General features: G+C 37.9%; 1 protein-coding gene across 1 annotated transcript in view; it reads left to right on the forward strand.

Moving 5' to 3' along the window:
- The window catches only part of LOC308279675 (beta-galactosidase-1-like protein 2), a gene marked incomplete at both ends in the record, with an annotated part of 59104 nt that overhangs the window by 20960 nt on the left and 24367 nt on the right, over positions 1 to 13777 (forward strand). The window contains 5 exons of the mRNA XM_080719793.1: positions 5111 to 5195; positions 5910 to 6047; positions 6741 to 6821; positions 7430 to 7536; positions 8423 to 8517. Coding sequence (XP_080575919.1) covers positions 5111 to 5195; positions 5910 to 6047; positions 6741 to 6821; positions 7430 to 7536; positions 8423 to 8517 — 506 coding nt within the window. The remainder of the gene's footprint in view (positions 1 to 5110; positions 5196 to 5909; positions 6048 to 6740; positions 6822 to 7429; positions 7537 to 8422; positions 8518 to 13777) is intronic.

Here is a 13777-nt window from a genome sequence, read left to right on the forward strand (position 1 = left end):
TTGGGAGGCTGAGACAGGAGAATTGCAAGTTCATAGCCAGCCTTAGCAACTTAGCAAGGTTTTTAGGAACTTAGGAAAAGCCTATTTCAAAATAAAAATGAAATCTAAAAAATAGGACTGGGAGTGTAGCTCAAAGGTAGAATTCCCTTCCTTGGATTCCATCCTCAGCACAACACACACACATACACACACACACACACACACTATTCAGTACCTTGTCCATAACTCACAGTGTTAGAAAGTCTACTCTTATTTTTTCCCATTGCATTTCTTATTCTCAACCAACAAAGAGAACATTTGCCTGACATGGTGGCGCATGTTGGTAATCCCAGCATTTGGGAGACTGATACAGGAGTGTGGTTCTCAGATAGCCTCAGCTACTTAGTAAGGCCTTTTGCTACTCAGTGAGACCCCGTGTCAAAATAAAGAGTAAAAAATAGGGCTGGGGGTGTAGCTCAGAGGTAGAATTCTCATGGGTTGGGTTCCATCCCCAGTACTGCAGTACTGCAAAAAAAAAAAATGAGAGAACTCAATTCTTAAGACAGATATAATATTAACTGAATATAAGAAGAAAGCAGAGCCTTTTGAACCCCTATTTTGTTTTATGTTTTTTATTAAAGAGATTCCTTCCTACACTGAACAAGGTAGTATACACATAGTTAAAGAAGAGCAGGCACTTGAAATAGACTAGAAGTTAGAGAACTTGGAGGTTTCTTTGAAATGAGCTTTTCTTTTCTTTTTCTCTTCTCCCTTCTCCCTTCTCCTCCTTCTCCTTCTCCTCTCTCCTCCTCTTCTTCCAACTTCTCCCCATCCTACTTTTCTTCTTCTTCAATAGAGCTTGAGCCCAGGGGCATTCTATCTTTGAGCTACACCCTCAGCTCTATTTTATTTTTTATTTTGAAATAGGGTCTCTTAAAGTTGCTGAGGGTAGTTGCTGAGGCTAGTCACGAATCTGTATTTCCCCCTTTTTCAGCTTCCCAAGTTCTGGGATAACAAACTTGAGTCACCACCCCTGCCTGGCTTAAGCAGTATTTTTGACTATTTTGAGTCAGGTTTTTTTCCCCAGGCTCTAAGTATACACTGATCGTTAGGTAGACATGCTCCTCACTCTTGTAGAGGATACATCTTGTTCAGTGCACATGGGAGCAATTATTGCTTCCTTTGTTCTGATTGGTATTCTCTGCAATTTATACCAGGCATGGTGGCACACTCCTATAATTCCAGCTATTTGGAAGGCTAAGGCAGAAAGATTGCAAGTTTGAGGCCATCCTGGCCAATTTACTAAGATCCTGTCTCAAAAATTATAAAAAATAGGAGACGGGGGTTGGGAGTATAGCTCAGTGGTAGAGCAGCTTGCTTAGCATATGTGAGGTCCTGGGTTTAATCTCTAGTTTATGATGGAAAGAAGGAAGGAAGGAAGGAGAAAGGAAAGGAGAAAAGAAAGGAAGACAGACAGACATGGGCAAGTCATGCTTATCAATGGTTCAGATGAGAGGGTACTGGAATGCAGTGAGGTCCCCTGTATCCCTGTAGGCTGAAATCAAGAGAAAGTAACTAATTGTACAGTCCCTGCATTACAATAAAAACCAAACAAAAGCAACGAAACTCCAGGGCCAAAATGCAGAAAGAAAGAGATCAGCTTGATAGTATGCTATGTGAAAGAGACTTTGAAAGTTAATTGGCCATCTAAATTGAAGCTGTGACATCTACTATCAGTAGCTTTGAAAACTTGGTTTTTAACGATACAAATGCTATCAACCTGTTTCTACATACCAGTAAGAACACATTTGAAGTACTTTCTAATTTTTTTCTCCTCAGACCATCATGTCTTAGATGATGATGATGATGATGATGATGATGATGATGATGTGTGTGTGTGTGTGTGTGTGTATGGAAGGAAGGGTACTGGGGACAGAATCCAGAGGTACTCTACTTTCAAGATACAATCATCACTATTTTTATTTTTGGATTGGAAACAGCATCTCACTAAATTGCTGAGAGTATTGCTGTATTACTGAGACTGTCCTTGAACCTGTGATCTGCCTGTTTCAGCCTCCCAAGTACTGGATTACAGGCATGTGCCACCATTCCCAGCTCTTAGGTGGAACTTTAACAAAGTAGAATTCTTCAGCAGGGCTATGTGAAGGTAAACTAAAAGAAAAGCAGTGAATCTCACATTAAAGATAAGACTTATATGGCAGGTATCTTCAAAATTTTAGGTATTTTCACACGAAAGAGAACTCCTTTTTAGTATTAGAGAGCAGAATTGGTTTCAATGGATCAAAATTAATAAGAAAACATATATTGGCTCATCATAAGGGTTATAATTACTAATAATCCAATTTCTTCAGAAATGGAATGAACTGCCTTAGTTAGTAATGAGTTTTTCATCACATAAAAGTGAAGGGTGGCTGCACACAGCCAATATGCATTCCAGGGTTTAGAGATGGCAATGCCTATCTGAAGTGAGGAGTGATATACTAGGCAACTCAAATTGAAAAGCTTTTCTAATGTATAAATCTGTGAATCTTAGTCTGTTTGGGGAACCATAACAAAAGATCATAAAACTTATAACCAATTGATACTTATTTCTCATTATTCTGGAGGCTGGGGAGTCCAAGACTGAAGTGCTGGCAGATTTGATGTCTAGAAGATCCTTTTTATGGTTCTTAAATGGCATCATCTCACTGTGTCCTCACATGGTGGAAGTGGCAAGGCAGACCTCTGGGTCCCTCTCTCTCCCCCTTCCTCTCTTTATTCCCTCCCCACCCTCCTCCTCCTCCTCCTCCTCCTCCTCCTCCTCCTCCTCCTCCTCCTCCTTCTTCTTCTTTTTTTTTTCTTTTTTTTTTTGCGGGTCTGGGGATGGAACCCAGGGGCATTTGACCTCCGAGCTACACCCCCTGCCCTATTTTTTATTCTTTATTTTGAAACTGGGTCTCACTGAGTTGCAGAGGGCCCCACTAAGTAGCTGAGGCTGTCCGTGAACCGTGATCCTCCAGGTCTCAGCCTCCCCAATGCTGGGATTACAAGCGTGCGCCACCACGCCCGGATTCTTCTTCTTCTTCTACTTCTTCTTCTTCTTCTTCTTCTTCTTCTTCTTCTTCTTCTTCTTCTTCTTCTTCTTCTTCTTCTTCTTCTTCTCTCTCTCTCTCTCTCTCTCTCTCTCTCATCAATACTATTCATGAGATCTGTCTTTAGTCAGCATTCTGTTATGACCCCCAAATACCTGATGACCACAACTTAGAGGAGGATTTATTTGATCACAGTTCTGGAAATTTCATAAGTTTCAGTCCATGTTAGACTGGGTCATATCTGCAGATCTTGACATGGGAACAAGAAGAAGAAAGAGAAAGGGGAGGGGATGGGATAAGAAGAAGAAAGAGAAAGGGGAGGGGATGGGATATATATAGTCTCCAAGGCCACATCCCCAATGATCTGCCTCCTCCAGCCACACCCTATATGCCTACCTTGTCACCCAATAAATCCATTAATCCATCAATGGATTTATCCATTGAGGATATTAATACTCCTATGATTCAGTGATACAAATTATCATTGAACATTGTGCATTGTCAGTACATGAGCTTTTCCAGTGGACATTCTATGTACAAACCATACATCTTCCTAAAGACCTAGCTTCTTAATAATATCATATTAGGGTGAGGATTTCAACATAAGAATTTTGAAGGAACATAAACATTCAGACCATGTAGCACATGATTTTGGGATTCTGTGAGATTGGGAGAAAAGGAAATTTCAGGAGCTTGACTCATGTGACTTCAGTTTAATCGACCTTTAAAGTTTGACCCTTCTCTTGTTTTTTATGATTCCTTTTAGAGGATATGCTGCCAGGACTGATCTTACTTTTATTTTTTAGCCTCATTTTTTATAGCTTCTTGTTCTGTTTCCTGTGAAAGTTTCTTAACATGATATTATGAACACTACTGAATTTTTAAAATTGTGTTCAATTAAAGTACTAATTTCTAGAGGCTGGGATGTAGCTCAGTGGCAAAGTGCCTGCTTTGCAGGTGTGATCCCTGGTTCCAAAAAGACAAAAAAAAAAAAAAAAAAAGCCAGCATGGTGGCGGACTTTTTTAATCCCTGTTCTTGGGAGGTGGAGACAGGAAGATCAAGCAGGTTCGAAGCCAGCCTCACTGCCTGTTTCCAAATTAAAAAAAAAAAAAAAAAAAAAAAAATATATATATATATATATATATATATATATATATATATATATATATATATATATATATATATATCTGGGAGTGTAGCCCGGAGGTAGAAAAGTTTCTAAAAATAAAGTTTGAGAACATCAATTTTGGAATTTAATGAAAATTTTAAAAATCTAAAGGTTACTAGGCAGAAATAAAAATAAGGTCAAATCACATCACTTTTTGGTGGATGAAGTTGGTAATGTTCTGTGACTTTCTCAGAAGCAATTGACAACTTAGGCATGATCAGAAATGCTGCAGGCATTAGGCCCAGAGTTTGAGATTGTGACAGTAAAGACAATGAAAATTGAAAGAACTGATTGACTTTGCAGTGCTAGAAGGAACAAAACTGAAAGGGCCAGCTACAGAGTCCAGCTTGAAAAGTGAGGCTAGTAAATCTCCATGGATTGAAAAAGTGAAGGAGCTAGAGGTGACCCAGTGATTTCAAATGAAAAAGTGAGGTTAGAAGATGTTTGAGAATAATGGACTTGGGAAATATTCCTGTAATTCATTTCAATACTTTTGGTATTCATTTGGGGAACATTTTTAGGGCTTCTTCTGTGTCAGGTATTTCCTTACTTGGGAAATAAGTCTGGTCCCCTCAAGAGAATGAAAAGATTCTATTTCTAGAAGGTTCTGGATTTTATTTCTGGAATTCTCCAGAAAAGCCAGTGCTAAAATGGCAGTTTATTTTATCCAAGCTTAGGTCAAAGACCAGTCAGATCACAAGAGGGATAACAAAATAAGGGGAAAAAATGTTAAGAGAGTAGAACTCAGAGTTTGTGAGCAGTGATAGGCTGCTCTGAGTTGCAAAAAAGCATGTGTGAGAACTAGATTTTATGGTTCCCTTCTAAGCAATTCAGAAACCCTTTTCTAAATTGACACTTATTTTTTTTCAGGGTCTTAGCCCTATACTGATGATGGTATATACAGCGAACTCTTTCGACACATGGGGTTCTCTTCGCAACTTTGGAGATCCACACGGTGAGTTCTCCAAACCGTTTTTGTTTTTTTCTTCCTGCTGATTAGTGTACTTGAGATTAAGAGGACAGGGCTCCTAGAGGTTATAGCTTTATAAATATTATTGTGATTAAGTAGGTAACTCAAAGACTTCTGTGAAGGTAAAATGACTATAGAGAATATGCCTCCTCAAGATTGTTGTGGCTAAAATTTAAGTTTTAGCAGTTTCCATTATGTTTTTATTGAAACTATAAAAGTTATTCAAATGAGTTGTTTTGACAAACAGTAGAATTCAATAAAGGTATGTTGGGTGGAAGTAAGAGGTTGGCTCCAAATCTTTCTGGAGAATTGATAATGATTATTAAAATGGATTTTGAAGGTAAGTGTTCTTGGCGCTATAATCTCAGAGCAGCCACTGTCAGAAACACTAAGCTAGACATACATGTTAAAGACAAAAAGGCAAAAGCAAATATTAATATGTGCAGTTTGTGTGCTCAAAATAAAACCATCCCAAAGGTGAAACCTAGAGGAAATAGTAATAAATGACATTGGGTTATAAAAATAAACTGAGGAATAACTCCACCAATCCTTCCCAGCATTGGGATGGCCTTCAGTCATCTCACGCATTTTCTGGGACTGAGATCTTAGTGGTTCCTGAAAATCTTATCAAGTGCTATGAATTCTCTCAAACTCTAATTCTCTCGCACATGTCTCCTTTTCTTTCTTACTTCTCTGCAGTGCTGATGGAGAATATCCGTGAAATGTTCAAACTTAGGTTCTCCTTCAACTTCTACATGTTCCATGGTGGCACCAACTTTGGCTTCATGGGTGGAGCTGAGTATTTGAAAAACTACACCCCTGTAGTCACCAACTATGGCAAGTACTTGTCCCTTAGAATAGTCTCCAACCTAGGCTACCTCACCATTGGAAACTGCAATTTCTTAGATTAGGTCCCTGAGGAGTTTCTGGAACTGCTTATCTGTTTTGCTATTAACATGTGCTGGAGACTGGGGACCAGATATTTGTTCTTCCTGACAGTATTAGAAATTATCCACTGCTAGGACTTAGGCCTTCTGGGACTTTGGAAGCAGAGAAGTCAGTAGCTTAATCTGGTTCATCTCCTGTGCAAACCCTTGTCTTAGAAATTTCACCTCAGAACCAGTTGCTTTGGGTCTCCTGACAGCATCAGGGTATCAATTATTGTGTCTTATCTAGTCCATAAATCTATGAAGACACCAAATCAGAAGTCAAGGGTGAAAAAAAGAAAGGAGTTCACTTAGAAAACAGATATGAAGGAGAAATCACTGGAGTAGAGAGCCTTGTGCGCTCAGATATGGTTTTATGTGGTGCTGTTTGCTTTCTGCTGAGAGCCAGGCAAAATTTGTCAGGTATCTCTTAATTTGGACAAACAGGACATTCAATTTTCTTATCTAATGCTCAGAGTTTTTCTCCCAGAGCAGCTGTAATAAATATCCTTTTGCTCGGTACTAAGCCCTCCTCTTTTCCTTGGAAAAAAGCAGAAGCTGGGCCTTTTTTGGGGAAAGTGATTAATTTCTCTATATTTTTCAGACTATGGGGGACTGCTGACAGAGAATGGAGACTACACATCTGAGTATACCACATTTCGAGAGTATTTTCAGTCTGTTATAGGTACCCAGCAACAACTTTAATCTGAGTGGTGACTTGGCCATCTCAAGCAGTCTTTGTCCTTTGGGGAGGGGAGTGAGGGAGTGGATGGAGACCTTTTGAGAGAAGTCCAGTTTATTTTGCCATTAAGCCCTGGGGACATTATAAGGTACAGGTCTACTCTTGAGTGCTCAGCACAGGACCATATTGCTTGGTCTTGGCTGTGCATGGAATATTCTGTAGAAAATTCTGGGCCCTTACCAGAGCTACTAGATAGGTATGTTTTTTGTCCTTGTTGAAATGGAAAGGAAGGAGTAGACTTTGAGAGCATGTATACTTCCCATTGGACTTTAGAAGATTGTGATGATCAGCCATGGTAGAGAGTTATTGATCTAACAGGTGAGAATGGTATGCCTCTCTTTGTCCAGGATAGCAAGGCATCTGTCTTGGAGCTTATGGGTATGAGAGGACCCTTATTTAATCATTGCCTGCATTGGCTCTTCCTGGAAAGAGGAAGTTATGCCCTGTGGCTAGGCCCTTTATTCCTGGTGACTTTGGGATAGCAGGATACCTGATGTTCTTGAATGGGGAGATGGTTCCGGAATGGCCTAACCTTGTGTTTTTCATTGCAGAGTCTGTTGTACCTCTACCACCATATGACACAAAGAAGAGTGACTATAAGCCTGTGATATTATCACACTTTATATCCCTGTGGTCTGTCTTGCCCTACATGGACGAGGTAAACATTTCCTGGGTGTAGACATATAGGATAGCTTTTGGACAAAAGAAGAGAGGAATGAAAAGCCTAGCTCAAAAACCAAGAAATAAATAATTGGGGAAGAAAAAGGAATACTTATAAGTGTTGGTTCCTTATAATTTTATAATTCAGTTAGGAAACCTAGAATAAGAATTTAGATTAAAAATATGAATTTGAAAAAGTAGTATGGACATTACAGAATACCAGGAATGGTCCCTTTCATAAACTAGCTATGAAGACATCCCCTAATGTCTGAAGGTAGTTAGAATGAAGGTACACTGGGCCTAAGGTATTGTTTTGTAAAATTTCGTTTTGAAAAGACTCGTTCTCTAAACTTACTGTTAAATTCAGCACAATCGAGGTCAATCAGATGTGGTAGTTCTATAGCACTATGCCTTCCTTCTTTGTAAAGGTCAGTCATTTCTTCTCTAGGATAGTTCCATCTCTAACCTACTCCTAGGGTTCTGAGGAACACAGTTTGAAAACCAGTGGTCTAGGAGAAAAATTGCATACATACTTTTATTCCATAATATTCACCAAATATTACTGTTTTGAGAATTTAATGATCAAAATGTTGTTATAGGCAACTCCCAGTCTGAGTCAGAATGTTTGAGTTTGAAACTTTGCCCCAATATTTACCAACCCCTAGGCCTTAGGGAGGTAATTTAACCTCACTCTACCCAAGTTTCTTCATTTGTAAAATGAGGCACCTAATTGTACCTGCCTCATCAGATTGTACGTGGATTGAAAAGTTAGTTTCTGTACCTAGCACCTAAACATGCAAAGTATGTGCCAGCTGTGGTTGTTATTATAGAAATATAGTTCACATGCTGGACACCACAGGGTCCCAGTGACATTTCCTTTGCAGCGTTTCCGAGATCTGAAGGGTCAACAGGAGCAGATGGCTGACAGCTCTGTTGAGTGGGAGGGGAAAAGTGGCCAGAGGCACCCTGGGCCCCATTTGTAAAAAGACAGGAGGAGCTAGTGTTTGGGGAACTGCAAATATAATTGAGAGAAAGGACTTTGTGGGACAGTGGCCAGGAAGGGGGCCAGGCACTACAGAGTGAAGAGCCTTTGTGAATTAGTTTTTAAGATTTTACTAGGAGATTTTGTTGTTGTTTTGAAGCAGTTTCATGAGGTTTCTGAGAGCCTCACTACGTTGCTGAAGCTGTCCGCGAACCTGTGATCTCTTCATCTTAGCCTCCCGAGTGTAACTGGCATTACAGGCATGCACCACCATGCCTGGCTTCCACGGAGTTTTAAAAGTGGAGAGAGACTGGCATGATGGTGCCTGCCCATCATACCATGTACTAAGGAAGCTAAGGTGTGCAGATCACAATTCTAGGCTGATCTGTTCAACTTAGGGAGATCTTGTCTCAAAGTAAAGCTCAATAGTAAAGTGCCTCTCAATTCAATCCCTAGTACTAAATTTTTAGAAAAAAAATCAGAGAGAATAGTAGGGAGCCCCATCTGCCCAATTCCCAGCTTCAACTTTATCAATACACAGTAATTTTGTTTTATCTATGGCCTGCCCTTCTCTCCCATCTACCCTTTACAGGATTATTTATTTATTTATTTATTTATTTATTTATTTATTTGTGGTACTGAGGATTAAACTCAGGGGCATTCTACCTCTGAGCTATACCCCCCACCCTGTTTTATTCTTTTTTTCTTTATAACCTTTCTTTATTGATTTTTTATTTATTATTATTTTATTGGTGCACTGCATTCATACATCTTAATGGGATAAAAAGTTTGTGTAGATCTACATGCACACATCACCCCGTTAAAACTACCCCTTCCCCATTCCATTCCCTCCCCTTCCCTTCCTCCCATTCTTGGCTTAGTGATTGACATAGATATGTTTTTATTTTATGTACATCATGTGCTTTAGATAGTTTCCCTCTTCCCCCCTCCCATCCCCTCAGTTAGGTTGCCTTGTTTGCTCCTCTATAGGATCTCCTTTTTCATCTAGAGTTCCTCCTATGACCCATTTCACCTTAGCTTTCACATATCAGTGAAAACGTCCATTTCTTACTTTTTGTGACTGACTAACTTCGCTTAGGATAATGTTCTCCAGTTCTGTGCATTTCCCTGAAAATGATGTAATTTTGTTTTTTTAATGGCTGAGTAAAATTCTACTGTGTACATATCCCATAGTTTTGTAATCCATTCATCTGTTGATGGACATCTTGGCTGGTTCCATAGTTTGGCAATGGTGAATTGTGCAGTTATGAACATAGATACACATGGATTAGTTTGGTAGTTTGGTTTGCTTTCTTCTGAATAGATGCCAAGAAGTGGTATTGCTGGTTCAAATGGTAAATTAGTTCCCATTCTTCTGAGGATCCTCCATACTGTTTTCCAAAGTGGTTGCACTAATTTGCAATCTCACCAACAATGTTTTAGGGTTCCCAGTTCTCCACATTCTTGCCAGCATTTGTTGTTGTTTGTGTTTTGAATGATTGCCATTCTAGTTGGAGTTAGGTGAAATCTCAGGGTCGTTTTGATTTGCATCTCTCTGATTGCCAATGATGTTGAACATTTTTTCATGTATTTATTGGCCATTTGAATTTCTTCTTTCATGAAGTGTCTATTTAGTTCACTTGCCCATTTTTTAAATTGGATTATTTGCTTTATTAGTGTTGAGTTTTTTAAGCTCTTTTATATTTTCGATATTAGTCCTCTGTCTGAGGCATAGGTGACAAAAATCTTCTCCCATTCTGGTGGCTCTCAGTTGAGGATTCTGACAGTTTTCTTTGCTGAACAGAAGCTCTTAAGTTTCATGCAGTCCCCATATTGATATGCCTTTTAGTTTGTTGTGCCTTTGGAGTCTTGTTGAGAAAGTTTTTATCTGTGCCTATGTGTTGCAGTGTTGGACCTATGCCCTCGTCAAGGAGCCTCAAGGTCTTTGATCCATCTTGAATTGACTCTTGTGCAGGGTGAGACAGTGGGATTAATTTCCAGTTTTCTACATATGGTTAACCAGTTTTGCCAACACCATTTGTTGAGCAGACTATCTTTCTTCCAGTGTATGTTTTTGGTCCCTTTGTCAAATATCAAATGGCTGAAAGTGTGTGGATTTGTTTCTGAGTCTTCTATCCTCTTCCATTGGTCTATATGTCTGGTTTGTGCCAATACCATGCTATTTTTTTATTACAGTGGCTTTGTAGTATACTTTAAAGTCAGGTATTGTGATTCCTCCTGCATGGTTTTTGTTGCTGAGACCTGCCTTGGCTATTCTTGACTTTTTGTTATTCCAAATAAATTTAAGGACTGATTTTTCTATGTCTGTGAGGAATGATCTTGGTAGTTTAATGGGCATTGCAATGAATCTATAGATCACATTTGGAAAGATAGCCATTTTTATGATATTTATTCTGCCTGTCCATGAACATGGAAGATCTTTCCATCTTCTAAGATCTTTGATTTCTTTTTTCAATGTTTTATAATTTTCTTTGTAGAGGTCTTTTACCTCCTTGGTTAAGTTTATTCCTATGTATTTTATCTTTTTGTGGGAAATCCAGAGTGAAAGTGTTTTATGAATTTCTTTTTCAGTGGATTTATGGTTGGTATACAGAATAGCTTCTGATTTGTTGAGATTGATTTTGTATCCAGATACTTTACTGAAATGGTTGGACAGGTCTATAAGTCTTTTGTTGAGTTGTTGGGTCTTCTAGGTATACTATCATATCATCTGCAAATAGTGAAAGTTTGAGTTCTTCTTTCCAATTTGTACTCCTTTGATTTCCTTTTCTTGTCTTATTGCTCTGGCTAGAGTCTCAAGTACTTTGCTGAAGAGTAGTGGTGATAATGGACATCCTTGTCTTGTTCCTGTTTTTAGGGGGAATTCTCACAGTTTTTCCCCATTTAATATGATGTTGGCTGTGGGCTTATTGTAGATTGCCTTTATGATGTTGAGGTATATTCCTTCTATTCCAATTCTCTGCATTGCTTTTATCATAAATGAATGTTGGACTTTGTAAAAGGCTTTTTCACCATCTAGTGAAATGATCATGTGATTTTTGTCTTTTGATATGTTTATATGATGTATTACATGGATTGAATTTTGTATGTTGAACCAGACTTGCATCCCTGGGATGAAGCCTACCTGATCATGGTGTATGATTTTCTTGATGTGGTTTTGAATGCTTATTGCTAGTATTTTGTTTAGCAGTTTTGCATCCAAGTTTATCAAAGATAAGGGCCTGTAGTTTTCCTTCCTTGAACTGTCTTTATTTGGTTTTGGTATTAATGTGATGTTGGCTTCATAGAATGTATTTGGGAGAGTTTCGTTTCTCTCTATTTCATGAAAAACATTGAGGAGCATTGGGGTCAGGTCTTCTGTAAAGGTTTTATAAAATTCACTTGGGAAGCCATCTGGTCCTGGACTTTTCTTTGATGGTAATGCCTTTATTGCTGTTTCAATCTCTTTTATTCCTATTGGTTGATTTACATTTTCTATGTCTTCTTGACTTAGTTTAGGAAGGTTGTATTTATCTAGAAAGTTGTCCATTTCCTCCAGATTTTCCATTTTGTTGGAGTATAGTTTTTCAAAGTAATTTCTTTTTTTTACATTGATGATAATGCTTTATTTGTTGTTTAAGTATGAAAGAACTATGATAAGCTCTTTGCTTCCCACTGAATTTATGAGTTTACTTAGTGTTCATACTGGAACAAGGTGGTTTTTCACATGATGTAAATGAGCAAAATTAGAAAAATCTACATCTCCACAATATAAAACTAGATAAAATAAATAAATAAATAAATATGTGAAGTAAAAAAATCCAGTATTATATTTTATAAATTTATTGATTATATAAATAGATTTGGTTTGTTTAATTGTTATAGAGATTTAAATTTTATGCAAAGTAATTTCTGATAATCCTCTGGATTTCTGCACTGTCTGTTGTAATATCTCCTTTTTCATCTCTTCAAGATTTGGGCTCTTTCTATTTTTTAATTAAATTGCCTAGTGGTTTATATATCTTATTAATTTTTTTGAGGAACCAGCTTTTGGTTTTGTTGATTTTCTGAATTGTTTTTTTTATTCTCTAGTTTGTTTATTTCTGCTCTGATTTTGACAATTTATTGTCTTATACTGGCTTTGGGTTCAGATTGTTCCTGTTTTTCAAGGGATTTGAAGTGCATCATTAAGTTGTTTATTTGATGATTTTCTGTTTTTCTTATGTGTGCACAGTGCTATAAATTTTCCTCTTAATGCTGCCTTCAAAGTGTCCCAAAGGTTTTGATATGTTGTATCTCTATTTTCGTTTCTTTTTATGAATTTCTTGATTTCACCCCTTATTTCTTCTATGACCCATTCCTCATTTAGGAGGGTGGTGTTCAGTCTCCACATGTTTATGTGGTTTCTCTGAGTCTTATTATAGTTGATTTCTAGTTTTATTCCATTATGGTCTGAAAAGAGACAGGGAATTGTGTCACATTTCTTGAATTTGCTAGTGCTTATTTTGTGACCCAGGATGTGATCTATCTTGGAGAAGGTTCCATGAGCTGCTGAGAAAAATGTGAACTCTGCTGTAGACAGGTGGAAAATTCTTTATGTGTCTAACAGGTCCATTTGATTAATAGTGTTCATTAGGTCCGAGATGTCTTTACTGACCTTTTGTCTACAAGATCAATCTAATGGTGTAAAAGGTGTGGATCAAATGGTGTAAAAAGTGTGTTGAAGTCTCCCAGTATTATTGTATTGGGATTTATATGCGACTTAATATCACAAATTGTTTTATAAAGTAGCTGCACCTACGTTTGGAGCATAAATGTTGATTATTGTTATTTCTTTATGCTGGATTTTTTCTTTTACCAGTAAAATTGACCATCTTTGTCCCTTCTAATAAGCTTGGGCTTGAAGTCTAACTTATCTGAAATCATGGTTACTACTCCTACCTGTCTTCGTGTTCCATTGGCATGGATTACCTTGGTCTAACCCTTTACCTTGAGTTTGTTGCTATCTTTACTTGTAAGGTGTGTTTCTTGAAAGCAACATAGAGATGGATTCTGGTTTTTAATCCATTTTTCCACTTTGTGTCTTTTTATTGGGGAGTTGAGGCCATTTACATTCAGTGTGATTATTGACAGATGATTTTTAATTCCCAACATGTTGTGATTTTACTTCTGTATGAAATAGTGTTTGTTCTTCTCTTCTTGGTTGTCTGCTGGATGAAAATTCTTGTTTCTCTGGTTCTGGTGTGAGTTTCTTGTT

This window comes from Muscardinus avellanarius (assembly GCF_963383645.1).
Source record: "Muscardinus avellanarius genome assembly, chromosome: 1".
Classification (NCBI taxonomy): Eukaryota; Metazoa; Chordata; class Mammalia; order Rodentia; family Gliridae; genus Muscardinus; species Muscardinus avellanarius.